At 40.8% G+C, this 25987-nt stretch overlaps 1 protein-coding gene across 3 annotated transcripts in view; it reads right to left on the bottom strand.

Annotated features, from left to right (window-relative positions):
* Positions 1-22651: 22651 nt before the first annotated feature.
* The window catches only part of PHF8 (PHD finger protein 8), a 124841-nt gene continuing 121505 nt past the window's right edge, over positions 22652-25987 (bottom strand). For 2 of the 3 annotated variants that reach the window (XM_033113109.1, XM_033113117.1), the window contains one exon: positions 22694-25209. In XM_033113109.1, coding sequence (XP_032969000.1) covers positions 25121-25209 — 89 coding nt within the window. In that variant the 3' untranslated portion in view covers positions 22694-25120. Of the gene's footprint in view, positions 25210-25987 lie in introns of all 3 variants that reach the window. The other variant, XM_033113100.1, reaches the window with a different exon arrangement.

Genomic DNA, 25987 nt, shown 5'->3' with positions numbered 1-25987 from the left:
TCCTCATTCCTGCTGGTTGAATGTTGGTAAGATGGTTAAAACTCCAGGAGACAGCTTGGAGCATGAGGAAGAAGGCCATACCCTAGGGATGGCAGAACGTAGAACCTGAGGGAAGCTGGGTCCCTGTGGGGTTCATGGCGCCATCACTACCTCCTAGACTGGTTACCTCCAGATTTCTATTACATGAAATAGACATGAACTTCTGTTTTCTTAAGCAGGTGATTCAGTGTGTTTTATGCTTTTGAACCTGATGCTAATTGATACACCAGATATAGAACCCTGATCAGTTAACACGCTGTTAGGAGGAAAGGTAAACATGGAATGAGCAACGGAAGGTTGAATCCATAAATTCTAGCTAAACTTTCCTGACCAGTTGCCAACACAAGGACTTAGCCTCCATGCATATTTTTATGTTTGCTGCTGAAGAGTCTAACTTTGAATGATTATTCATCATGTTTCCTTTCTTCTTTTCCCTTATAAAAATAGGAGTTATCATAATTTAAAAAATTATTCTTCCTTTTCCCCCCACTACTGTTGGTGTTGTCTAAACTTATTATTTGAAAAATATAGTGTCAGGACTGAACTTAGGCTCAGTGAGAAATGGATGTCTCTGAGATCATGGACATCAGGAAGTCACAGCCTGCCTTTGGATGCTGCTGGATGAGGAAACTGAATGTCAGTTTGGCCTATCTCCTGTTGAAAAAGGTATGCGTGTGCTTGCAGTTGTATACATTATGGTTGGATGTATTATAGGCTGTGGTATCTTTTAATACATTGGAAAAGTGATCTAAAGATGTGTCCTGGGCAGCAAAGGAATGCCATTTAGAAGACAACTAGCTGCTCTTCTCCAGGATTGGTTTCCTACTTATCCAGAGTGGGTGGGTGCACCAGCTGGGATAAACCTGTTGAATAGCACTGCACCCCAGACACCATTAATTGGCCCAGGGTTGGATTCCTGGCTCACACTAGGAAAATCAGGTTGTTTTCAGAATGTAAAATTTTGTATGGAGAGATGAGACTGGCATTTGGGATGTAAGGCATTAATTGTAGAATTCTGGGAAAAAATGTCCATGAATTTGCATTGGTGATCTGCCCAGTGTTTACCTGGTCCCCACCTTTCATGGAATCTGGTTGCTCAACTCCCCTTCAGAATCTTTTGGAAACCTCAAAATCTTCCCAATTAATGTCTCTTTGTTCTTAAACTATCTTGAGTTGCCTTTAACACAACCAAAAGGAAGATGAGGGGAATGGTGGTGGCTGGGTGCAACACTAAAAGTCCAGAGGTTGAAATAAAATGGACTAGTTGAGGGATGAGTATACTGTGGAAGTGGAGTGTGGGAAACTCTTGGGGAACGAGGATGATGGGTATTGGGTATATTAGGTGGGACCAGGGGCCAGAAGGCACTTCAAGATCATGGTTTCAGATGATTAGCTAGAAAGCTGTTGCTCTCTACTCCTCTCAGCTGGCCTGCTCAGAGCTGGAATTTCAGCTTCCCTCATCAAGGTGATTAGGCAGGATTCTTTAGTTGCATAGTGATAGAAACCCAGCTTGAACTCTCCTAAGCAAAAAATAATTATTTGCTCACTGAGTACAAGAAATAATCAAACCTGAACAACCAAATTACAGGAAATGCAAGATGGTGCAGGGCCCTAGGAACAAGAGAACCAGGATTTAAAGTGCTGTGAGGACTCAGAGTTCTTGGTGTTATGCAACAAAATTTGATGCTGGCTAACTCAAACACAAAAGGAACTTATTGTACAAATAATGTAGCTCACAGATTCAACTCTGGCTAAAAGTAATAACCACAGCTACCTAGATTATGAGCACTTAACACATGTAACTGTTTTTTTTTAATGGGATGAACTTAGTGTGTGGGGGCAGGGTAGGGTGTAGTAGAAAATCTTTAATGTTTCTCCCACTTTTCTCATTAAACATTCTGTAATGTATAATTTCTCCATTCTCAGCAGCATCATACACTGATATCAGTTTTCTATCACTTTCATTTTTAAAACTATGGTCTTATTTTCAGATATTTGAAAAGGGCACACAAAGTACTTAGGATTTTAAAAAAGATAGTCCATTTTAAGTAAAGGCTTCAACTTGTCATCAATATAAAATTTCCTTTCTGTCACTCAGGTCAGGATTGACCCTAGCTCCATGGCCTGCAGAAGCAAACACAAACTTCTCTGGAAAGGGCTCTCCACAGACCTCCCACAAGGCCCTGCGAAATAGAAGCCCAAATTCTGAAATCACAAAACACAAGGAGAAACAATCTCCCATGACCAAGAGTCAACAGAAACAACAAACAGCATAATTAGAACCATAGGAATTTCAGCTAATAGAATGATCACACAGAGACTAAGACATAGTATGTTTAAATAAGAGATGTAAAAGAAGGGGACTTCTCTGTGCAAGCCAGCGCCTTCTTTCCTAGGGCTTGAGCAACACTGCAGTGAACACTCTTCTACAGACCTCCTTTGACACATGTTCAAGAGATTCCCTAGGACAGTGTTTTGCTAACTTTTTTGACCGAGACCCCAGAAAGAAATACGTTTTGTACTGTGCCCTGGAAAACACCAGCAGGCATACACATACTTATACACATATAAGCACACTCATGTATATGTAAATGAAACAAAGTGTTTATAAAACAGTACTTACCCTTACTACGTGCAATGCAATTTGGTATTTTCTATTCTGTTTTCTTCTAGTTCATTTGTTTAATGGTAGTCACAACCCACTAAGTTAATTTCACAACACATTCATTGTCAGCAATTTGAAAAAACATTGCTCTATGATAAACACTTAAAAGTGGAACTTGCTGGATGGATCACAGATTAAGGGCACCTTTGACTTTACTAGGTTATTCTAAACATCTACCTAAATTCTGCTCACTAAAATGATTGTGCCTATACTCCATATTCTCATGAACACTCTTATGATCTAGAGCTCAAAATTTTGCCATTCTTTTCAGTATGAAATTGTCTACGAAGGAGAATAGAAAAGTAGTCGAGCAGCAGGAGGCAGATGTAGAGTCAAGTGAGAGGTTCCCCACCCCTTTTCTTTAGATGGGACCTACTAGAACCATGTTTAAATGCTTATGTTAATGACCCAGAAGTGATTTAAAAGAGAGAGAGATGAATGAGTCTGAAAGTATATATTTGGGGTGGGGTGAGGGTGGAGTGGGGGGAGTGATATGTTTGAAGTACTAGAGAAGATGGGGGATGAGATCCAAAGTACGAGTGAAGGGATAAGAGGAGAGATATTTTCTCCCTTGTAACAGGAGGAAGAAGTTCGGTGCAGAATTAACATAGGTTTAAAGATGAGTTGGTGGGAAGATGAGGGTTTTGTTTCGGAGCAGACACGGTGTCTGTGCTCAGGACCTTCCAGTCCAGCAGGAAAACAGAATAAGTAATTAGAAGTTATACGTCCTTAAAGGGAACATGGTGCTGTGGTAGCACTCAGTGAGGGCTTTGACTGAGTCCATGGAAAGCCTGCTAAGACAATGACATCTGAATGATAAGGAAGAGTTACTAAGGCAAAGACTGGGAGAAAATTGTACTAGGCTGAGGGAATGATATATTATATAATATGTAATATTATAATAATCTATATATTACACAATTATATATTACATAGAATATAAGATATAATTATATAATAAATATATTACATACGTAATTATACATACACACACACACACACACACATATATGTATTTATATATATTTCTGACATGATAAAGAGCTTAAAACAATTGAGCAAGCAAAAGAAAGCCAGTAATGCCAGTCTAAAGATTGAGGAGGACCAAGGTTGAAATGAAGCTAGAGAGGTAGGCATGGTTCACATCACTTGAGGTCTTATGGGTCGTGTAAGGAGTTTGGACTTAAGTCTAAGTTAAGGGGGAAACTGTTAGAGAATATTAAGCAAGGCGACAAACTTGATCGGATGTGTTTCTTTAAAAACATCACCATTGTTGGCTTTGGAGAATGTATTGGAGATGGGCCAGAGGAGATGTGGTGGGAACCATTTTCAGTAGCCCAGTCAATACCGTGTTTCCCCGAAAATAAGACCTAGCCGGACCATCAGCTCTAATGCGTCTTTTGGAGCAAAAATTAATATAAGACCTGGTCTTATATTATATTATGTTAGATAAGACCCGGACTTATGTTATAATAAAATAAGACCGGGTCCTATATTAATTTTTGCTCCAAAAGACGCATTAGAGCTGATGGTCCGGCTAGGTCTTATTTTCGGGGAAACACGGTAGATGCTGCTGAGTTGGACTGGAGTGGTGGCAGCAGATATGAAAAAAATGAAGAGATATTTAAGAGAGAGAATTGAAAACGTCTGGTGATGGACTGTTGGGGTGTGGCGGTCGGGGGCAAGATTCAAGGGAAACTCGTGTGTTTTTGACTTATAAGGACAGCTGGGTAGATGGGCAAAAATTGCTAAGGTAGAAGAGACCGGAAGAAAGAGAATCAAGTTCAGTGGTGAGGATCATGAGTTCACTCATGTTCATTTTGAGGTGTGTGCAATAAATGTGTCACGGTTAGAAATTCTTTTGGCTGCTGATACCAATGTAGATGCCAACAGAATACCCAATTAGGGGTAGTTTAAACAAATGGGACTTAAACTTTCACAAAGCCAGAGGCCTAGATGAAGGTGGTTGTTGGGTTGCTTCAGTGATTTAAAAGGTCAATGCTGACATCCCCATAATTCTCTTGCCTTTTTCGCCCTCATGGTTACAAATGCTGTTCAATGCATCCAAGTCCACGGCAGGAAGAAAGGAAAAGCAGGAGAAGGTTTTCTTCCCTCAAGGCTTTGTCATTTTGTTAGAAAGCGAAGCCTCTCCTTAGTAGAATCCTTTTTGTATCACATTAGCCTCCCTTGCGTGCCCACCCTTAGGTCAATCAAGAACTAAGAGGATTGTGAACACTGTCGCTCATTTAGATCAGTTCTCACTTCCTCCATGAAATCAAGGAATCTCTGTGAAATACCTACCTGGGAAAGGTTGGGCAGGAAATCGTTGTTGGGTAGGCCAAGGACCGTGATAGCCACAACACAGAAAGGGGGATGCCCATGACTCTTTTGGTTGTATTGACCTAGAGAGCAAAAGAGAAATCCAGACTGGAAATATAAATTACGCTGTCAGCTGCCAGGGAAAAACATGGTGGCATAAAGCCAAATCACAGAATTTCCCTCCTCTAACGTCTACTAAAACGAACCCAAAAGAAAAAATAGTAAATCCAGCAAAAAGCACACCCAGCAACAACAAAACAAGGAAGGAACCTCATCTCATAAATTTGAAAAGTGGTAGAGCCCAGACCTCCCAGCAACTATTCACCACCACCACTATGACCAGCAATCTGTGAACCCTTACGGTACAGAGAGATGGACAGCCAGACACACATCTTACAGTGCAATCCTGAGAAAGGCACAAAACGTTTTCAGATAAGGTAAGTCTGAGGATGGGAGAATTCATCCACCCCATATCAGAGAGAATAATGGACTGAACACGGTTTTCCATGTAAGTGTGAGCCAGATGAAAAAAAAGCGGGCTATTATGCAAACATACTGAAGCAAAAAAGTAAACAGGAACATAATATGCAAAGACAGGTTTAAAACCTAGTTTGAAGGAAATCACAACCCAAGGGACAGAAGAAAATTGCTCGCTAGTGCATCTTCTTGCCAAAGAACTGAATAACAACATTTTCTCATGCATTGGGAGATGTCTGAAATGATGTTCACTCAATGTTAATGATGGCTGTTTTGGAGTGTGGCATTTTAAGGTGATTTTTTGCTTTCTTCTTTGTGCTTTTCTGTATTGCTTGAATTTCTTACAATGAGATTTTTTTTTTATCAGCATGCAGGTAGTATTTAGATCTATAGAGGTGTGAGAGATTTCTTAAAAAGATAGAATAATGTACTGGAGAGATCTCTGTGGAATTTTTTATATTTGATGATGGCATAGCATAAAATTTTGGTGACAAAATGGACTCAGGAGAGTAATCCAAGGATTGGAGGGACATAGGAATGTTATATCAAGGATGAGAAGCCCATAATGCGGTTAAAATGAGAGGCACTAATAAGCTTTGTGTTGAATGCTGATGAGAGGTTAATGAGATGAAGACTAAAAAGCTGTCATTGAGTTTTGTAACCTAATGATCATTAGTGTCTTAGCAAGAGCACTTTTAGGAGTGGTGGAGGCCCAACCAGTCTCATGTGGGTTTAGAAGTGCATGAATAGTAAGGAAATGGGGACAGTGCTTACATAGACTATTATTGTAATACATGTAAGAATATTTTAATACTCATGAGATGGAGCCATTAGAGGTGGAAATGTTGTAGTACAGCAATACACAGTGATAATCATTAAAGCGAAAGGCTGAAAATGCAGGAAGGGTACTAAGTGCAGGTGCTGTGTGAGGTTTAGGTAACAGGAGGGAAGGAGAGTAGGTAGTGACAAATAGTTAGGTTTATAGGTTTAGTGGTGGAGGGTAAGGTTCATCTACGTTGTAGTATATGTTTCAGCACTTCATCTCTTTTTACGGTGGAGTAATATTCCATTGTATAGATAGAGCACATTTTTAAATCCATTCGTCTGTTGATGGACATTTGGCCATTGTAAACATTGCTGCTATAAATGTTTATGTACCAGTATTTGTTTAGTACCTGTTTTCACTTGGAGGTGTATATACCTAGGAGTGGAATTGCTTAGTCATATGGCAATTCTATGTTTAACTTTTGAGGAACTGCCAAATTCTTTTCTGTGTGGCTACACCATTTTACTGTCCCATCAGCAATATACAAGAGTATCAGTTTCTCCATATCCTTGACAACAGTCATTATTTTCTGTTTTTTGTTTGTTTGTTTTTAAATAACTATAGCCCCCCTAGTTGGTGTGACGTGGCATCTCACTGTGGTTTCGATTTGCATTACCTGAATGACTAATGATGTTAAGCATCTTTTAATATGTTTTTTGGCCGTTTGTATACCTTCTTTGGAGAAATGTCTATTCAAGCCCATATTTTAATTGGGTTATTTGTCTTTCTGTTGAATTGTAAAAGTTTTTTTATATATCCTGGATGTTAGAACTTTATCAGATATCTGATTTGCAACCATTTTCTTTCATTCTGCAGGTTGTTTGTTTTTCACTTTATTCATAGTATCTTTTGATGCATAAAAGTTTTTAACTTTGATGAAGTCCAATTTATCTATGTTTTTCTTTTGATGCTTGTCCTTGTAGTGTCACACCTAAGAATGCATTTTCAAATCCAAAATCATAAAGATTGACTCCTGTTTTCTTTTAACAGTTTTATCTTTTTAATTCTTACATTTAGTTCTTTCATTCATTTTAAGTTAAAATTTGTATGTGGTGTGAGGTAGGGGTCCAACTTTATCTTTTTGCATGTGGACATCCAGCTGTCCAAGCAACACTTGTTGAAGAGCATATGGTTTTGCAGTTAAATGGTCTTGGGACCACTGTTGAATTAATCATACATGTATATGTTTATTTCTGGACTCTCAATTCTATTTTATTGGTTTATATGTCTATATTTATACAAGTGCCACAATATTTTGATGACTGTAGCTTTGTATTACGTTTCAAAATAGGAAAGTGTGAGTCTTCCAACTTTGCTCTTGTCAAGATTGTTTTTGCTATTTGGGGTCCCTTGCAATTTCATATGAAGTTAGGGTTTTTGGGTTGTTTTTTTTTTTTTCTGTAAAACAGTCCATTGGTATACTTCAGATACTTCTGAATGTGTCAATGAAAGTGGGGCTAAAAACAGAAGGATTGCGGAAAAGCTTGTTTGAGAAGTTCTGAGATTTACAGATCCCCTCCTCATTCTGTGAACTGGGTGATTTATTTCCTGTGTCTTGGCAGAAGACTCAAGGACTATTCTTATGAGAGGGTAACACAGAGTGTCTCTTGAACAGGGTACTCTAGGCATAACTGAGTTTAGGAATCTCATTTTGCAACAGGGAGTTAAGGGAATATGTTCAAAGAGATTATTAGTCACCTGAGGAAAGTCTCTAACATGAAAGATAAAGAGGGATGAGAAGAAACTTGCAGGAAGCTATGTGTTAATAGGGAACCTTTTAAAAAAGGTATTAACTTCTGCACAGCAAAAGAAACCATCGACAAAACAAAGAGGCAACCAACTGAATGGGAGAAGATTTTTGCAAACAGTGCCTCCGATAAGGGGCTAATATCCAAAATATACAAGGAACTCATGAAACTCAACAATAAAAAAACAAACAACCCAATTGAAAAATGGGCAGAGGACCTGAAGAGACATTTCTCCAAAGAGGACATACAAATGGCAAATAGACATATGAAAAAATGCTCAACATCACTAATCATCAGAGAAATGCAAACAAAAACCACAATGAGATATCACCCCACCCCAGTCAGAATGGCTATCATCAACAAGACAAATAGTAACAAGTGTTGGAGAGGCTGTGGAGAAAAAGGAACCCTCATACACTGTTGGTGGGAATGCAGACTGGTGCAGCCGTTATGGAAGGCAGTGTGGAGGTTCCTCAAAAAATTACGAATAGAATTACCATATGACTCAGCAATCCCTCTCCTGGGTATCTACCCAAAAAATCTGAAAACATCTACACATAAAGACACGTGTGCTCCAATGTTCATTGCAGCTTTGTTTACAGTGGCCAAGACGTGGAAACAACCAAAATGTCCTTCGATAGATGAATGGATAAAGAAGTTGTGATATATATACACAATGGAATATTATTCGGTGGTAAGAAAAGATGAAATAGGACTATTTGTGACAACATGGATGGATGTTGAGATTATAATGCTAAGCGAAATAAGTCAGAGAGATAAAGTAGAGAACCATATGATTTCACTGATATGTAGTGTATAAACCAAAAGCAGCAAAAGAACAAGACAAACAAATGAGAAACAAAAACTCATAGACACAGACAGTAGTTTAGCGGTTACCAGTGGGTAAGGGGGAGGGTCCCCTTTACCCTAGATGAGGGTAAAGGGGATCAAATATATGGTGATGGAAGGAGAACTGACTCTGGGTGGTGAACACACAATGGGATTTATGGAAGCTATAACACAGAATTGTACACCTGAAATCTATGTAATTTTACTAACAATTGTCACCCCAATAAATTAAAAAATAAATAAATAAATAAAAAAGGTATTAACCATTCCTCAGAAGATAAAAAAATATATCCATGTAATAAGAACAGAATACTATTTTTAAAACAAAAGAAAATGTGCTCTTCGAAATTAAAATTATATTAGCAGAAATGAAAACCTTGTTAGAAGGGTTGGATGTTTGAAGAAGTCTTCCAGTAAGTCAATCTGGAAGTATGAGTATATACTCAGTATATATGTATGTATATACATATATATATATGTACATATGTGTATATATATGTATATATGTGTGTATATATGTATGTGTGTGTGTGTGTGTGTGTGTGTGTGTGTATGTATGAGAGAGAGAGAAGAAATAAGAGGGTTTAGACCAGAAGAGCTAACTACCAATAACAGGGATTCCAGAAAGAACAGGAAAAAAACAGTTGAAAATTACCAAAATGTCAAGAAAAATTCCTAGAACTGAGGGTTATACATTTTCAGCTACAGCAAGGGCAGGAGTATGTTTGGCATTTTCAAGGAACAGCAAGGAGGCCAGTGTGGCTAGACTAGAGTAAATGAAGGGACAATGGAAAAAGAGGTCAGAGAATTGACAGGGGTAATAGGTAAGGCCGAGCAAACTAAGAATTTAGACTTTTACTCTGAGTGAAGTGAGGAATCATTGCAGGATTTTGAGCTGAAGAATATAATTTAACATATCTTTTAAAACTTTTGTGGAAATTATAAACTGTTGCAAAGACACTTCAGAGAGGTCACATGTTCATCTAGTTTCCTATAGATCTCACATAATTATAGGACAATATTATATTGTTCCGTGTGTGTGTGTGTGTGTGTGAGAGAGAGAGAGAGAGAGAGAGAGAGAGAGAGAGAGAGAGAGAGAGAGAGAGAGAGAGAGAGAGAGAGAGAGAATTTGACGTTTGTGCACTGTGTTGTATATCATTTTATCATGTGTAGATTCATGTAATCACCATAATTAAGATACAGCACTATTCCATCTCCATAAAGATCTTCAAGCTTCCCCTTTTAGCTTCCCCTCTTTCCCTACCACCATCCCTAACTGTTGCCATCCAACCATCTTTTTTCAATTTATATAATTTTGTCATTTCCAGAATATTATGTAAATGGGATCATGCAGTTTACCACATTTTAAGATTGGCTTTTTTTCAGCTTCTGCACAGCAAAAGAAACCATCAACAAAATAAAGAGGCAACCAACTGAATGGGAGAAGATTTTTGCAAACAGTGCCTCCGATAAGGGGCTAATATCCAAAATATACAAGGAACTCATGAAACTCAACAATAAAAAAACAAACAACCCAATTGAAAAATGGGCAGAGGACCTGAAGAGACATATCCAAAGAGGACATACAAATGGCAAATAGACATATGAAAAAATGCTCAACATCACTAATCATCAGAGAAATGCAAATAAAAACCACAATGAGATATCACCCCACCCCCGTTAGAATGGCTATCATCAACAAGACACATAGTAACAAGTGTTGGAGAGGCTGTGGAGAAAAAGGAACCCTCATACACTGTTGGTGGGAATGCAGACTGGTGCAGCCACTATGGAAGGCAGTGTGGAGGTTCCTCAAAAAATTATGAATAGAATTACCATATGACCCAGCAATCCCTCTTGTGGGTATCTACCCAAAAAATCTGAAAACATTTATATATAAAGACACGTGTGCTCCAATGTTCATTGCAGCTTTGTTTACGGTGGCCAAGACGTGGAAACAACCAAAATGTCCTTCGATAGATGAATGGATAAAGAAGTTGTGGTATATATACACAATGGAATACTATTCGGCGGTAAGAAAAGATGAAATAGGACCATTTGTGACAACATGGATGGATCTTGAGAATATAATGCTAAGCGAAATAAGTCAGACAGAAAAAGCAGAGAACCATATGATTTCACTGATATGTGGTATATAAACCAAGAACAACAAAAGAACAAGACAAACAAATGAGAAACAAAAACTCATAGACACAGACAATAGTTTAGTGGTTACCAGAGGGTAAGGGGGGTGGGGGGTGGGAGATGAGGGTAAGGGGGATCAAATATATGGTGATGAAAGAGAACTGACTCTGGGTGGTGAACACACAATGGGATTTATAGATGATGTAATACAGAATTATACACGTGAAATCTACGTAACTTTACTACCAACTGTCACCCCAATGAACTTTACTTAAAAAAAAAAAAACGAAAAGGAAAAAGAAATAGTAAAAGGCTGTAAAAAACAACAACAACAAAAAGAAAAGATTGGCTTTTTTCATTCAGTATAATGACCCTGAGACCCATCCAAGTTGTTGTGTGCATCAATAATTTAGCACTTTTGATAGCTGAGAAGTATTCAATGGCATGGATGCACCACAGTTTGCTTAAGCATTTACCTGTTGACATATCGTATGAGTATGTGACATTTGGGAATGGATTTTTTCACTCAACCTAATTTCCTTGAGGTCCATACAAATTGTGTATATCAAAAGTTCATTTCCAGTTTTTGGTTATTACAAATAAAGCATCTATAAACATTTGTGCACAGGTTTTTGTGCAGACATATGTTTTCACCTCTTTAGGATAAATGCCTAGAAGTGGAATTGCTGGGTCATATGACAAATGTATGTTTAGTTTTTCAGGGAACTGAAAAACGATTTTCCAGGTGGTTGTGCCATTATATATTCCCACCAGCAATGTACGATAGATACAGTTTCTCCCCAGTTGTGTCAGCATTTCGTATTGTCATTTTTTATTTTAACTGTTCTAATAGATGAGTAGAGATAGCTCATCATAGTCACAATTTGCATTTCCGTAATGGCTAATGACATTGAACATCTTTTCATATGCTTATTTGCCATCCATATATTCTCTTCAGTGAAATGTCTCTTTATGTTTTTTGACTATTTTCTAATTGTATTGTTTCTCTTTTATTATTGAGTTTTGAGAGTTCTTTATATATTCTAGATATGAGTCCTTTTACAGATATGTAGTTTGCAAATATTTTGGTTTTTAGCTTGACTTTTTATCCTCTTAACAGAGTCTTACATAGAGCAAAATTTTGATGAAGTCAAATTTATCAGTTTTTTTCTTTTATGGACATATTTTTGGTGTTATGTCTAAAATCTCTTCACCAAGCCCCAGGTCCCAAAGATTTTCTCCTACGTTATTGTATAAGAGTTTTATAATTTTATGTTTTACACTTAAATTTATTATCCATTTTGAATTAATTTGTTTATAAGGTGTGAAGTCTAGGTCTGGGTTCACTTTTTACCTATAGATATCCAATTGCTCCTGCACCTTTTTGTTGAAAAGACTATTTTTCCTCTATTAAATTGCTTTTGTACCTTTTTCAAAAAATGATTTGGTTGTATTGTGTGTAGAGAAGTTAGCTATTTCTGGGTTCTCTATCTGTTCCATTGATCTCTGTGTCTATCTCTCTACTAAAACCACTGTCTTGATCACTGTGGCTATTCAAAGTGTTGAAGTCAAGTGGAGTGATTCTTCCCACTTTTCTTCCTTTTCCAAAATTGTTTTAGCTATTGTATTAGTTTCCTAGGGTTGCCATAACAAATTATCACAAACTTGGCAGCTTAAAACAACAGAAATTTATTCTCTTACAGTTCTGGAAGCCAGAAGTCTGAGATCAAAGTAATGGTAGGGTCGCCCTCCCTACAAAGGCTCTAGAGGAGAATCCATTCTTTCCTCTTTCAACTTCTGATGGCTCCCGGTGTTCCTTGGCTAATGGTGGTATAACTCCTATTTCTGCCTCCATTGTCACATGATTTATCCTTTGTTTCTGTGTCTTCTCTTTTATCTCTTATAAGGACAGTTGTGATTGCATTTAGGGCTCACCAAGATAATCTGGGATGATCTTATCTCAAGATCCTTAACTTAATCACATTTGCAAGGATCCTTTTATTGAATAAATTTACAGCCACAGATTTTAGGGGTTAGGAAGTGGACATATCTTTTGAGGGACCAACATTCAACCCACTAGAGTTATTCTAGTTCCTTTGCCTTTCCATACAAATATTAGAAAAATCTTGTCTATCTACAAAAATATCCTGCTGGGAGATTTGATAGGAATTGCATTAAACTTATGTATCTATTTGGAAGAACTGATATCCTTACTATGTTGAGTCTTCTAACCAATGAGCACAGAACACCTGTTTTTTAAAATCTTCTTTGATTTTTTTCATCAGCATTTTGTAGTTGTTAGCATACAAGTCCTATAAATGTTTTGTTTGATTTACATATAAACATTGTATTTTCAGTTATTGTATATTTTAATTTACATCATCTTAATTTTAGCTTCCAGGTGTTGATTGCTAGTATACAGAAATAAATTAATTTTTTTGAATCTTGATCTTGTAGTCTGTAGCCTTTGTGAAGTCACTTACCAGTTCCAGGAACCATGTTCAGCCTGGGTCACTTGTATTGTTCTATCTTCTTTATTTTTATTTTTCATTTGTCTTCATTCTGCTATCGAACTCATCTGTTGAGTTTTTATTTTAGTTATTTTACATTTTAGTTCCAAAATTTCCATTTGGTTCTTCTTCATATCTTCTATTGCTTTGCTGAGACTTTGTACTTTTTCATGTTTCAAATGAGTTTGTAAGTGCTTGTTGAAGCATTTATTTACGATGGCTCCTTTATAACACTTGTCAAATGATTCTATCATCTGTATCATCTTGGTGTTAGAATCTGTTATCTTTTCCTAATTCAATTTGAGGTTTTCCTGGTTCTTAGTACAATGAGAGATTTTTTAAATTGAAACCTGGACACTTTGGATATCACAAGACTTTGGACCTTAGTTAAATCTATTGTAGCTGGCCTCTTCTGAGAAGGCTCTGGTAGGGGAAGGTATGATGCCACCACAATACTGCCAGGTGGGGGTGGAAGTCTAGGTTCCCCACTTGGCTTTCTCTGACATCACCTCAGTGGTGGGTGGAGGGAGGTTAGAGCCTCTCATCACAGCCCGTAAAGAGTCTAGACTCTTCACTCAGTCTTTGTTGATTGAGTCATAGTTTTTCTGTGGTTGGCTGGAGTAGAATGGTCATTGTCTAAAAGTTTTCTGTGTTGTTAGGTTACCCCTTTATTGGTCCTTTAGATAGGCTTTTCTTTGGGCTTTTTTTTTAAATTTTTTTATGCATCCTTTGGTGTTTGTGGGTTTCCACCTTCTCCAGTATCTGGTTTAGGATGTATGAGGCAAAAAGAAAACCAAGAACTTATCACTGGGTTGTTCCTTAGATCCCAATGCCCTTAGCTTATCTCCCTTCTCTCTACATTTCAAAGCCTTACATCTGTTTTACATATAATACGTAACCACAGGGTTTGTGGTTGTACTTAGTGCACAGAATAGGAAAAAGTATGTCTTCTCCATTATCTCTGAAGTGGAAGTCCCTGACCTACTTTTTGAAAAGATCCTTTTCGATGCTGTGTTGAGATTAGACTGCAGGGAAGGAATGGAGGAAATAGCAAGATAGGTTAAGAGGGTATTGTAATTTTCCAGGTGAGAAATGATGATGGTTCTGGTCAAGGTGGTAGCAGTGGAGATGGTGAAAAGTGGTCAGACTCTGGAACTATTTTGAAGAAAAGCCAAAAGAATTTGCCTACAGCTTGGATATGGGATGTGAGAGAAAAAGATCAATCAAGGATTACCCAAGGATTTTGGCATATGACAGAGGCCAGGGAAGAAGCAGGTTTGAGGAAGGATCAGGAGTTACATTTTGGATATATTTCCAAGTGAAAATGTTGAGGAGGCAGTTGTATAATACTTTTCCCTCATTTGACCCCTATTTATTCCTTCTGCAACCCCAATTACTCCTTTGTGAGACCTTCTTATTCTGTCTTCCACATATCCTAGCCTCGTACCTTTTTCCTCTCTTTAACTGCATGTGCTATTTGCTGAGTAATTTCCTAAGATCTGTCTTCCAGATAAATTATCTTTTCAACAGTGTCTAATCTCTGTTTAATTCATTCATTGAGTTTATAATTTCAATTACTGCATTTTTTATTTCTAGAAGTCTGCTTTGGTTCTTTTTTCAAATCTGCCTGTTCTTTTTTCAATGGCGTTTTGTTCTTTTATGTTTTTATTTCTTCTTTTTATGTCCTAAATCAATTTTAACACTTATTTTATTAACTTTATTAGATTCTTCTATTATCTGAAGTTCATGGGGGTTTAATCCTGTTTGTTGTGTTTGCTTATTCTTGTTTATTATGTATTATTTTGTTGATATTCAAATGAAAATCCTGTTCAGCCTGACTTGCAGGCATGTTAATATTGAGAGGCTGGGTATTTGCTTTTGCCAGATGCTCCAGAGAGATCAAATTTTCTGTTAATTTCACAAGTTGTAGGTTCTGGGACCATATTAGTACTATAGGTTTGAACCACAAACTCATGTGAAGCTCAGTTACATGGTTAAGAATTCATAAAGGAGGGGCGGCCAGATGGCTCAGTTGGTTAGAGTGCGAGCTCTCAAGAACAAGGTTGTCGTGCTGCCTGCAACTAAAGATTAAAAACGGTAACTGGACTTGGAGCTGAGCTGCGCCCTCCACAACTAGATTGAAGGACATTGACTTGGAGCTGATGGGCCCTGGGGAAACACAGTGTTCTCCAATATCCCCCAATAAATTTTTTTAAGAAAAGAATTCATAAAGGAGAAAATTTTGTCCCCCATCCAAAGCCCACACCAAGATACACAAGCTGCCTCATTGTGTCCCTATGCCAGTAGGAAGGCTATTTTCTAGTCCCTTTCCCTGAGGGTATAGCTCTTTAAGGCCCTCAGCATCTCAAGTGGACCCATGAGTTCATCTCCTATCTCTTTTGTGTTAAGACTCAATCCCCTAGGTGGAACTCATTCTATTTCTTGAACTGGGAACTGATTACACAAATGTGTTTACTTTGTGCCAATTCCTCAATCTGCACATTTAGAGTTTGTGTCCTTCTGTGTATGTATATTATACTTCAATTAAATATTATATAAAAATCTAAAAGTATTCTAAATACCTCAATATGTCAGTGATCTCCAAATTGATCTACAGATTTAACACAATTCCTTTCAAAATACCAGCAAGGTATTTGTAGGCACAGAAAAGCTTATTCTAAAATTTATACGAAAAGCCACAGGACCTAGAATAGATAAATAATCTTGAAGAAGAATAAAGTGGGAGGAATCACTCTATTTGATATTAAAGGTTATCATGTAGCTAATTAAAACAGCATGGTGTTGGTGGAAGGATAGAAACATAAAATCAATGGAACAGAATAGAGATTCCAGAATTAGACCCACACAAGAACGGCTACCTGATTTTTGACAAAGGGGCAAAGGCAATTCAGTAGAGAAAGGACAGTTTTTTCAACAAGTGATGTTTGTACAATTGGACATTTCTTAGGCAAAAACCAAAAAACCTTGACCTAAACCTCTTACAGTATACAAAATTTATCTCAAAATGGATCATAGATCTAAATGTAAAACATGAAACTATAAAATTTTGGGATGATAACACAGGAGAAAATTTTCATGACCTAGGGTTAGTCAAAGAATTCTTAAACATGACAATCCATAGAATAAATAAAACTGATAAATTGAAATTTATCAAAATTAAAAACTGTTGCTCTGTGAAAGATACTGATAAGAGAATAAAAAGACAAGTTACAGACTGGGAGAAAATATTTGCAAATCACATATCCAACAAAGAATTTGTATCTTAAAATGTATAAAAGTTCTCAAAGCTCAATTGTAAGAAAACAACCCACATAAAAATATCAAAAGACAAAAAAGCACTTCACCAGAAGACATATAGATGGCAAATAAGCACAAGTGGAAGCATTGTGTTGTGTGCAACCATCTTGTAACCATGAGGAAATACCCTGAAGACAATGCTAACACATACACAAGACGGCAGAACTGAGATAATCAGAACCAAAGTCTGATTAAACAGTGCCTAAAATCCACAGACTTGTAGACTTAATTACTTGAGCCAATGTCCAACGCTTGTGTTTTCTGTTATTTGCCACTTAAAACATTTTTATGTCTACCACACTTATTATCAAAATATTCATCCTTCAAGACAACTCCCCTTTAAAACAACTCATTTCCAGGAAATTTCTCATGGCTGCTTAATGCTCTTTCGCCCTTTTTCCTTTGAGCTCTTCTAGTCCCAAGAGTCTAAGTCACTCACCTTACCACTTTACCTCACCTCTCCCCTCTGCTCTTTCTTTTCTCTTCTCTTCTCCTCTACACACACACACACACACACCTCAAACCCTGTGGCACTTTTGTTTTACCTCATTTTCCATTCTTTCCTCTGTTATACGTAGCATTGACCCTTGCACAATGCAACATTCAATGTTTGTTTTATTTAATTGTGACTGTCATGTTTCACTCTGTTTCCCTCACAAGACTGTTAGCTTCTGAGGGCCCTCGAATCGACTCCTCTCGGCTTCACTGTTTCATGCATTGACCCATAAAGATGAGGCTCAGCAAGGGGAGGGGAGGAAGGCTGAAAGGCATTCACTTGGGTTCATTTACTAATGCTTGTGCACCCCCCCTTGTTACCTGCTTACACGACTGCTGGAGAGGGAGCCATCTAGCTCCCTCTTTCTATTTTCACACATTCCAAATCCTACCCTTTCAAACTCAAAGCCTACTCTGGAAGAGGGAAGGGCTGTGATTGAGTGGGAAGGGACATGTGGGAACTTTCTGGGTTGATGATAATGTTTTGTATCTTGATAGAGGTGTGGGTTACACAGGTATATACATTTATCAAAATTATACTCTTAAGATATGTGCATTTCATGGTATGGATATTTTACCTAAAACATAATCAAAACATACACTGGCATGCATGCAGAAGTGTTGAAGGGGATGTGCATAGATGCCCAATTTTTAAATGCATTAAAATGGGTTGAAGGAAGGATAGAGGGATGAATAGATGTGTGACAAAGTATAGTAAAACGCTAATTGTAGAATCTAGATGGTGGATATATGGGTGTTCACAGAATAACTACTTTGACTTTCTGAATGTTTAAACTGTTCATAGTAAAATGTCAGGGAAAAGATGGGGTGTGGGTTAACATCTCAGGTATCTTCACAGCCACTGCCCTGGTTTAGACCTCACTGCATCTTAACTGGAATCTTGAGATCACCTTCACAGTGGCCTCCCCACTAACCCACTTCTGTCTCTCCCCACCCCAAGGATCACCAGAGAAAACATTCTGCAACAAATTGATTGGGTTCCTGTCAACCTCTTCAGCTTCATCCTCCATTTGCTGTCTTACTCTAGCCGGTGCACCAGCCCAATTCAAAGGCTTGTGGTTCCACCTACATACCAGGCTGCTTCAACTTTCTACTTTTGCTTATTCTGTTCCTTTTGCTTGGAATGCTCTACTCCAAACTCATCCTTCTGCCTTCCCTTTCCTGGTGAATGTCCTTCAATATTCAACTCAGGTGTTGCTTCTTCCTAGTCTTTTATGCTCCTCAGACTGGGTTCCATCTCCTTCCTTCACGTTTCCACAGCACCTCATACTGATTTGTAATAGTACAGCAGGTCTTTGAATAACATCGTTTCTTTCCATGTCATTTCATTATATTAATGAGATGTTATGGGAACTTCTGCTTATATTAATTAGCATATGGTAAAATTGGGTTCCTTGTATGTTGTTTTGCTTAAAGTTGCAGAATCTATCTATTGACAACGTTGTGAGGACTTTCTGTCTGTATCCCAGTGTGCTGTACTTGGGTTTCCATGTCTGGGCACTAAACCACGTGCTCCTTGAGGACCAAGCCCTCCAGTGGTGTACAGAAGGCCTGATACAAAAGAGGCTTTGATAAACCACTGTAGAACCGAACCAGTGAGACTGAACTGGCATGGATGATACTCTGGCACCTTCCAGAAACTGTGTCACAGATTTAGTTGTATCTCCTCTCTACAGAAGTGTAAGGATCACCACACCTATTGACTTAGCCACCTATGTCCTTCAGTTTCCTCATGAAGCCAACTCGATTTCCTGCCCCAATTTGAAATATTCTCTCCAATTCCTTTAAAGATTTACTTTCTCTATAGTTCTTATAAGATTATAGGCCTTGATGGGCAAATATTAACTGAGATAAATGAAAATAGATTCACTGATCACCTGAGTGCTAGACATTAAGTTCTTTAAAGACAGGAGCTACCATAATCCCTAATAAACCTATGAGGTAGGGATTTTTATCTTCATTTTACAGATGACAAAACTGAATCAAGGAAATATGAGATAACCAGCTCAAGATCACATAGGTGGCAGAGACGGAATTGAATCGTTGGTCTTCTCAACGCCCAGGCATATCCTCTTTCCACCACAGCCCTTTGTCTCCAGGTTGGGCCAGGTTCTGGAAAGCCTTGAAACGCAGAAGTATAATCACGCCGTGGGAAGCTGTGGATGTTCTTAAGCAGGAGGGAATGATGAAAACAGGGCTCTGGGGAGAAATCCTGCAAGGTTGTGTATGATGGATTGGACTGGAACGAAATGCAAGGGAGGCTTGCTGGACCCCTGACAAGGAGAATGTACTCGTAAAATGGGTTTTGTATCTTTCTTACCACATTCATTGGTGAATGCTGACATTATGTTGTGGTCCTATGGGGAAAGGTCTGGAAGGATGAGCTATTTTGAGTTAAAAAGCTGAAAAGGGGGGTGGCTGGTTAGCTCAGTTGGTTAGAGCGTGGTGCTAATAACACCAAAGTTGCCGGTTTGATCCCCGCATAGACCACTGTGAGCTGCACCCTCATTTAAAAAAAAAAAAAAAGCTGAAAAGGTGATGGAGGAGTGCAACTTCTCTTGCTGTGGTTGTATGAGTGACCAACTCCATGGTTCTGCCTCCTGGAAATGGCCTAGGATTTCTGCCTTTTATGAGATGTAGAAGTCCAGAAAAAAGTCAGAATTGACTGGAGAGTTGGGCGAAGGCTTCCTTAGGGAAGTGGCATTCAATGGGGTATTAGATGAGATGGTGCCCTCCTGTCTCCTTCAGTAACAACCTCACTGGTCTCCCTGGCTCCATCTCTCTCCCTCTTAATCCATTCCTATGACTGGCAAAAGGATCTCTTATAAAAGCAAGTTAGATCATGCCATGTTCTGCTTAAAACCCTTTAATGGTTCTCTATCATTGGATATAGTTAAGTCTTTTGACAAACAAAATTACATGTCCTCCATTATCTGAGGTTTTAAAATAAATATTATGCCTAAAACTAATCAGTTTTGATCACATGCCTTCTCAAACTAAACATTCCCTCTTGGAGAGTCTGCATTCGTTCCCTCAGGTGAAAGCCACAGTTGTACTTATACTAAATATTTTGTCCTCTATGCGCACATGGGTTCCCCCACCTACCTTTTTTTATTCATGTGATTGCCTTGGCTTGGAATATTCTCCCCACTGTTCTCTGCCTGACTGGCTAATTACTTTGCATCTTTCGGCTGAGGCATCAGCCCTGAGACGAAGCCTTACCTGGACTCCCTGCTTCCCAAGGAGATTCCCTGACGAGCGTCCGGTACACACCTCTGTTACCACACTGTCCCATATGGTGCCCTTCATCTTCACTTAGCTTACGGGAGGGCAAGTGCCCCTTCAGTCAACTTGGCATGAACAGGGTCGTGATAGAAAGGGAGGGGGCCTGTGTACCTGAGGCAACACCACAAGAGCAAATAGAAATGGGGATTTGTATTTAGGACAGGTGAGAGTTAGAGGATTCTGTTTAGGAATCAATAGCATCCAGAATGTTTAGAGGTGACCATCCTTCTAGAGGGCTTCATAGTTGAGACAATTCCAACTGGCAAATGTAGAAACTGACACCCAGATAAGCAATGTCCCCGAAATTAATTGGTTAGTTATTGAGAAGGTGGGCTCCTAAAATGACAAACCCTGTGCACCTTTCCACTGCATGGTGGAAAGAGGGAACACCGAAGTTGGCTGCCCTTGTTTTCCTTCCAATTTTTAGACAGGAGCCTCTGATTTGTTGGCACCTCCGACCAGCATGAGTAAGGTGACCAAGACTCTAGCTTATCCTTTAACCTGAGGCTAGTGACAGTGCTTTGGTCCCTCATGAGGGGGAAGGAGGGGTGAGAGTTGGTGACAAAAAGAACCCAGCCCACCGTTCCTACAAGGGCTCTGAAATGCTTTCCCTCTTTCCTGTTGCCTTTCTACCAGGAGACACAGTTCCCCATGCCCAGACAAGAAACTTCTCTACCCAAATCTTGCCAGATACCAAGAGTCAGATTGGGAGAGCTGGAGGAGGTCCTTTAGCCAGTAGGTACCAAACCCGGACAGCCTCATCCCAGACCCGTCAGAAGCAGAATCTCCAGGATGAAGAAATCTGATTGGGTTCAAACTCCTTTTACAGTGACCCTCAGACAGTCCACGGCCCTGCCCTGGGTCACACAGAGTCACAGTGGTGGTCAATTTGGAACTGAGGCTCCTGACATCACCCCAGGGGCTCTCCTCAGGACGCAAACTGTCAAGGCTACATCTTGCATAAAAACAGGTGCTCAATAAACATCTGTTGGGTCAGTGAGTTACAAAAGATTTTCTAACATGGTGAGGGGAAAGAACGTAAGTTTGGGAGTCAAGCAGATATTGCTGTGGAAGACCACTGGCAAGCTTCAGTGTCCTTCACTACAAAATAGACCATTAATTATCTCCCAGAGTTGTCAGGAAGGATTTAAATGAGATATCCCAAGTAAAACCCCTAGTCCAATGCCTGGCACAGAAAAGGCACTTAATAAATAGTAGCGATTATCAGTGAGAAATGGTAGAACAGTGAAAAGAACACAGACTCTGAAACCAGGTTGGCCCCACAACTTATGGTATATGACGCTGAAAGGTTTTTTTGCCTGTTTCCTCCTTAGTAGGATGAGGATATTGGTGAGGATGAAATGAATGAGAGAGAGAGAGAGGAGAGAGGAGAGAGGAGAGGAGAGAGGGGGGAGAGGGAGAAGGAGAGGGAGAGGGAGAGGGAGAGGGAGAGGGAGAGGGAGAGGGAGAGGGAGAGGGAGAGGGGGGGGGAGAGAGGAGAGAGAGAGAGAGAGAGAGAGAGAGAGAGAGAGAGAGAGAGAGAGAGAGAGAGAGAGAGAGAGAAAGAGAGACCCCCACCCAAAACTCCACATTCGCAGAAAGAAGATACAGGTGACACCACTAAAAACAGCCCATGGAAGCTATGGAAAGCCTTCCCAACAAACTTGTCAGGCCCCTTTGAATTGATGCACCCTTTTTTATTTTTCTGCTCACTGTCCTTTTCATTATGTTTCTGGTGTGTGAACTGTGTCTCTCATGAAGGCAGGGATCCTGTCCCCTCCCCACCTTGGGTATACGGCTGGGAACCAGGGCTGTGCTGAGTTGATGGAAGGGAGAATCAGACAATGTAAAGAGAAGGCAGCACTCTTGTACCCCATACCATAACCACCACCACCGCCGCCACCAAAAAAAAAAAAAAAAGAAAAAAAAAGAAAGAAAAAGACAAGCAAAGCAATTGCCAAGATAAATCACTTTTATCTCTATAGGAAAGGGAGGATCTAAAAAAAAAAATATAAATTACATTAGTAACACAACATAAGAAAAAAACGGGGGGGGAAAACCAAGTGTGTATGATGCTATTCTAACCTGTTTATAAAAAGGCCCTGCATCAGAAATTCACAATCCTACCCACTTCTAAAAATATATTTAGACATGTACAGAAGCGGTGGGCTTGTTTTTAAATTGTTTGCTTTTTTGTAAAAATATATTAAAGGTGAATAGAAACCCTCTCTCCCTGCCCCCTATCTTACCCCCAGCTGTGTGCTGGGGATTGGAGACCAGAGGTTAACTCTCTCACCATGTTCTAAACCTTGGTTACTACCACTCCCAACCCCTCCCCAACTCACTTCACTTAGAACCTGAAACATAAAAAAAAGAAAAGCACACTAGCCTCTTTGGAAAAGCATAACTCTGAGGGTAAACTTGCTTTTCATTTGAAACACAAAACAAACAGGAAGCTCTGAGAGCCCAACTAAACTAAAGGGAAACCCAGTCAAATGGAGTTGGGTTTCAGCTCCACAGAAACTTCTAACAAAGAAACAGAGGGGCAAGAGGCCTGGAACTAGGGGGATTTGCTAGCAATTAGCTGCCTTTGAAAGATCAAGGGGGGTTGTTAATGGGCAGAAGGGCGGGGGTCCTGGTCTTGGTTACAGCAGTCAGGGCCTCGTCAGGCAGTTGCCTGCACAGGAACACAGCCTGCCCCCCTTCCCTCCCCTCACTACGCTCTGCTGCCTTGAAATCCCCACGAAAAGTAAAGCTGGGCAGAAACAGAGAGGAGAGGAGTGGGGACCTCATGTGCTAGGGGGGAGGTAGCCAGGCTTTTTGCCTTTGGTGTGACTAGATGGAGGACTGCTTGGCCCCTGGGGTCCCCAAGATAGGAAAAGCAAACGGGGCTAAGGGACCCCTGATACCAAGGAAGAATAGATATGGGCTGTGGAGAAAAGACAAACTGGAAACATAAAGACAACAAGGGAAGTCTCACATATTCCCTGTGGTTTGCATGGTAGCTGTTAAGTTCCCCAGAAGCACTGGGCCAACTGGGGTGAGGTTGGAGTGGGGTAGGGGGTAAGGATGCACTCCACGTGGGCAGTGCCAAAACGGAGGGAGGGGGACATTCTCCATCCAGTCCAGGATGCCAGGGAGGGAGGAAGGGTGGTCACTGTCTAGACCACAGAGACATCCACAAAGGGAAGAGGAGGAGGGGAGGATCAGGTGGTCTGCTCCTTTACAGATGAGTGTCTCCTCTCCTAGGCTTGGGCTCCCAGGTGGCCATCTGCACTCTGCTTGAGCATTAACCCGACGTCTGGGAGTGCAGAGGCCCAGGAGTGAAGATGGGAGTTCTGAGGTCTTCCGATCAAGACATCAGGTGGAGAAAGAAGCAGGGAGGCTCCGGATAGAGAACCCAAGGCTGAGAGGTCCTGCCACATCCTCCCCAGAAGGTCCAGGCTGTGCTCTGTGGTACAGGTGAAGGGAGCAGACCGCAGAGCCCAGGTTATCTGCTTCGGTGGGAGGTGCTTTCAGGCTTTTAGGAGATGGTTTCTCACCTGCTGGGACCCAGCCACAGCCACACGGATAATGTTCTGCAGGACCTCAAAATCCAGGCAAATTCTTGGAGCTCAGCCTGGGATGGGGGCTTCATCTCTAGCCAACCAAAAGTAGCTTCCTCCAATGGGCAACAAAGTTGTGGTCAAAGGCTTGGGCATCGGTCCTCTTCCCGCCTTGAGAAGTGACAGGAATCTGTCCTTTTCCCAAGGATGAGAGAAGTCAGCCCATGGTCTTTCTAGGCTACCTCTGGAAATGGCCCATGGTGGGGCAGTAAGGAGACTCTGGGCCCTCCTCTTTATTCCCATGAAGCATTTGGCAAGAGAGGGCAGAGGCAGACCCTTCTGCCAGGAACGAGTCTTGAGTGGGACATGTCCACTGGGCTGAGGGGAGGAAGGGGAAGGAAGAACAGGCAGAGGTGGGCAGCCTCCTGGAGACACGGCTGGAGTTGTGGAAAATGTGGAGCACTGGGCCTCCCACTTCATGAGCAGGGAAATACTGAGGGGAACCAGGCTGTCCTCGTGCTCTCCTCATCCTGCCTTCTGGCTCTAGGTGGGGATGAGAGTAAGGGGCACACAAAGCTGGTGAAAAGGAAATGGGTTGGAGTAGCAGAAAAGAGGGTTCTAGGCAGCTGAAACCCTCTCCCATTTGCTTGCTACTCAGAGGTATGGAGAAGGCAGGATGTCCCCAGTGGAAGTGGGGAAGGGAGCTGGGGGTCAGTGAGGGGGCCATGGAGGAGTCCCTGCCTTTGGTCAGTTCCAAGAAAGCAGGACAACGCGCCTCAGCACCTTGTCTGGGGCAGACAGGATCCAGGAGCGCCCCGAGAGTTGACAACGGAGAAGGCAGTGGGGGTGAAGGGGTGATGGGCAGAACACGAGGGAGCTCACAGAAGCAGTTTGCCATTTCTGTGGATTTTCAGGATACGGCCGAGTCTCTGCTTTGCTGTGGCCAGGCCCTTTTTGGGACGTTTTCCTGTGGGGGAAGGGAGAGAGAGCAAAGGCTACGGCAAGGGCTCCAGCAGCAACTCCAGCACCAACTGCCCTTGGGCCAGTCCCTCCTCCGTTCCTCTGCCCAGTCTCCCCATCCTTACACCAGGCCCATCTTGGGCAAGAAGCCCTCCTAACTACTCCCATGGAACACCACGTGCCTCGGCTCTTCCTCCTGTGACCTCATGCACCAACTCCCCGGTTAGTCTGTCTGGTTCTTTTTCCCACTGGTTTCTTTGGTCCCAATAATCTTCCTTCCTAAATTCTTCAGGGACGTGATTATGCCTCCCTGTTCTCTCATCCTGTCCACCAGTATTAGACAAGTGCCTGGTTAGTGCTTATAGCTCAGTGTCCCTGAAATTGCCACCCCCAGGGCCTGGTTTCATTAGAAACCCCCATCCTCATCACCCCAATGCCACATCAGCCCCACCCCCTTGAGCTGCATACTCTAGGGACTGGGCTTTGAGGGCCAAAGCGAATCAAAGGAGGGCCTGAGTCATCGACCCTGGCCTCTTCCCCTGCCCACATCAAATCACCTCCCATGTCCCATGTGATCTCCATATTTAATCAGTTTATCCCCTCCTTCTCCATTCTCTGTGCCAGAGCCCCAGCCTCTCTTCACTGTAGCTTGGACCTGTGTATATGCCTCTTTTTAAGACTCCCCACCTCCAGCTCACTCACCCTCTACTCTGGCCACCAGAAGCATCTTTCTGAACCTACATCTGAGCTTGTCTCTGTTAACACCAGTCAATGTCTGTCTCTTC

The sequence above is a fragment of the Rhinolophus ferrumequinum genome, chromosome X, assembly GCF_004115265.2.
Source record: "Rhinolophus ferrumequinum isolate MPI-CBG mRhiFer1 chromosome X, mRhiFer1_v1.p, whole genome shotgun sequence".
In the NCBI taxonomy this organism is placed as follows: Eukaryota; Metazoa; Chordata; class Mammalia; order Chiroptera; family Rhinolophidae; genus Rhinolophus; species Rhinolophus ferrumequinum.
Note: the sequence above shows the minus strand (reverse complement) of the source record. Positions and strands in the feature narration are given on the sequence as shown.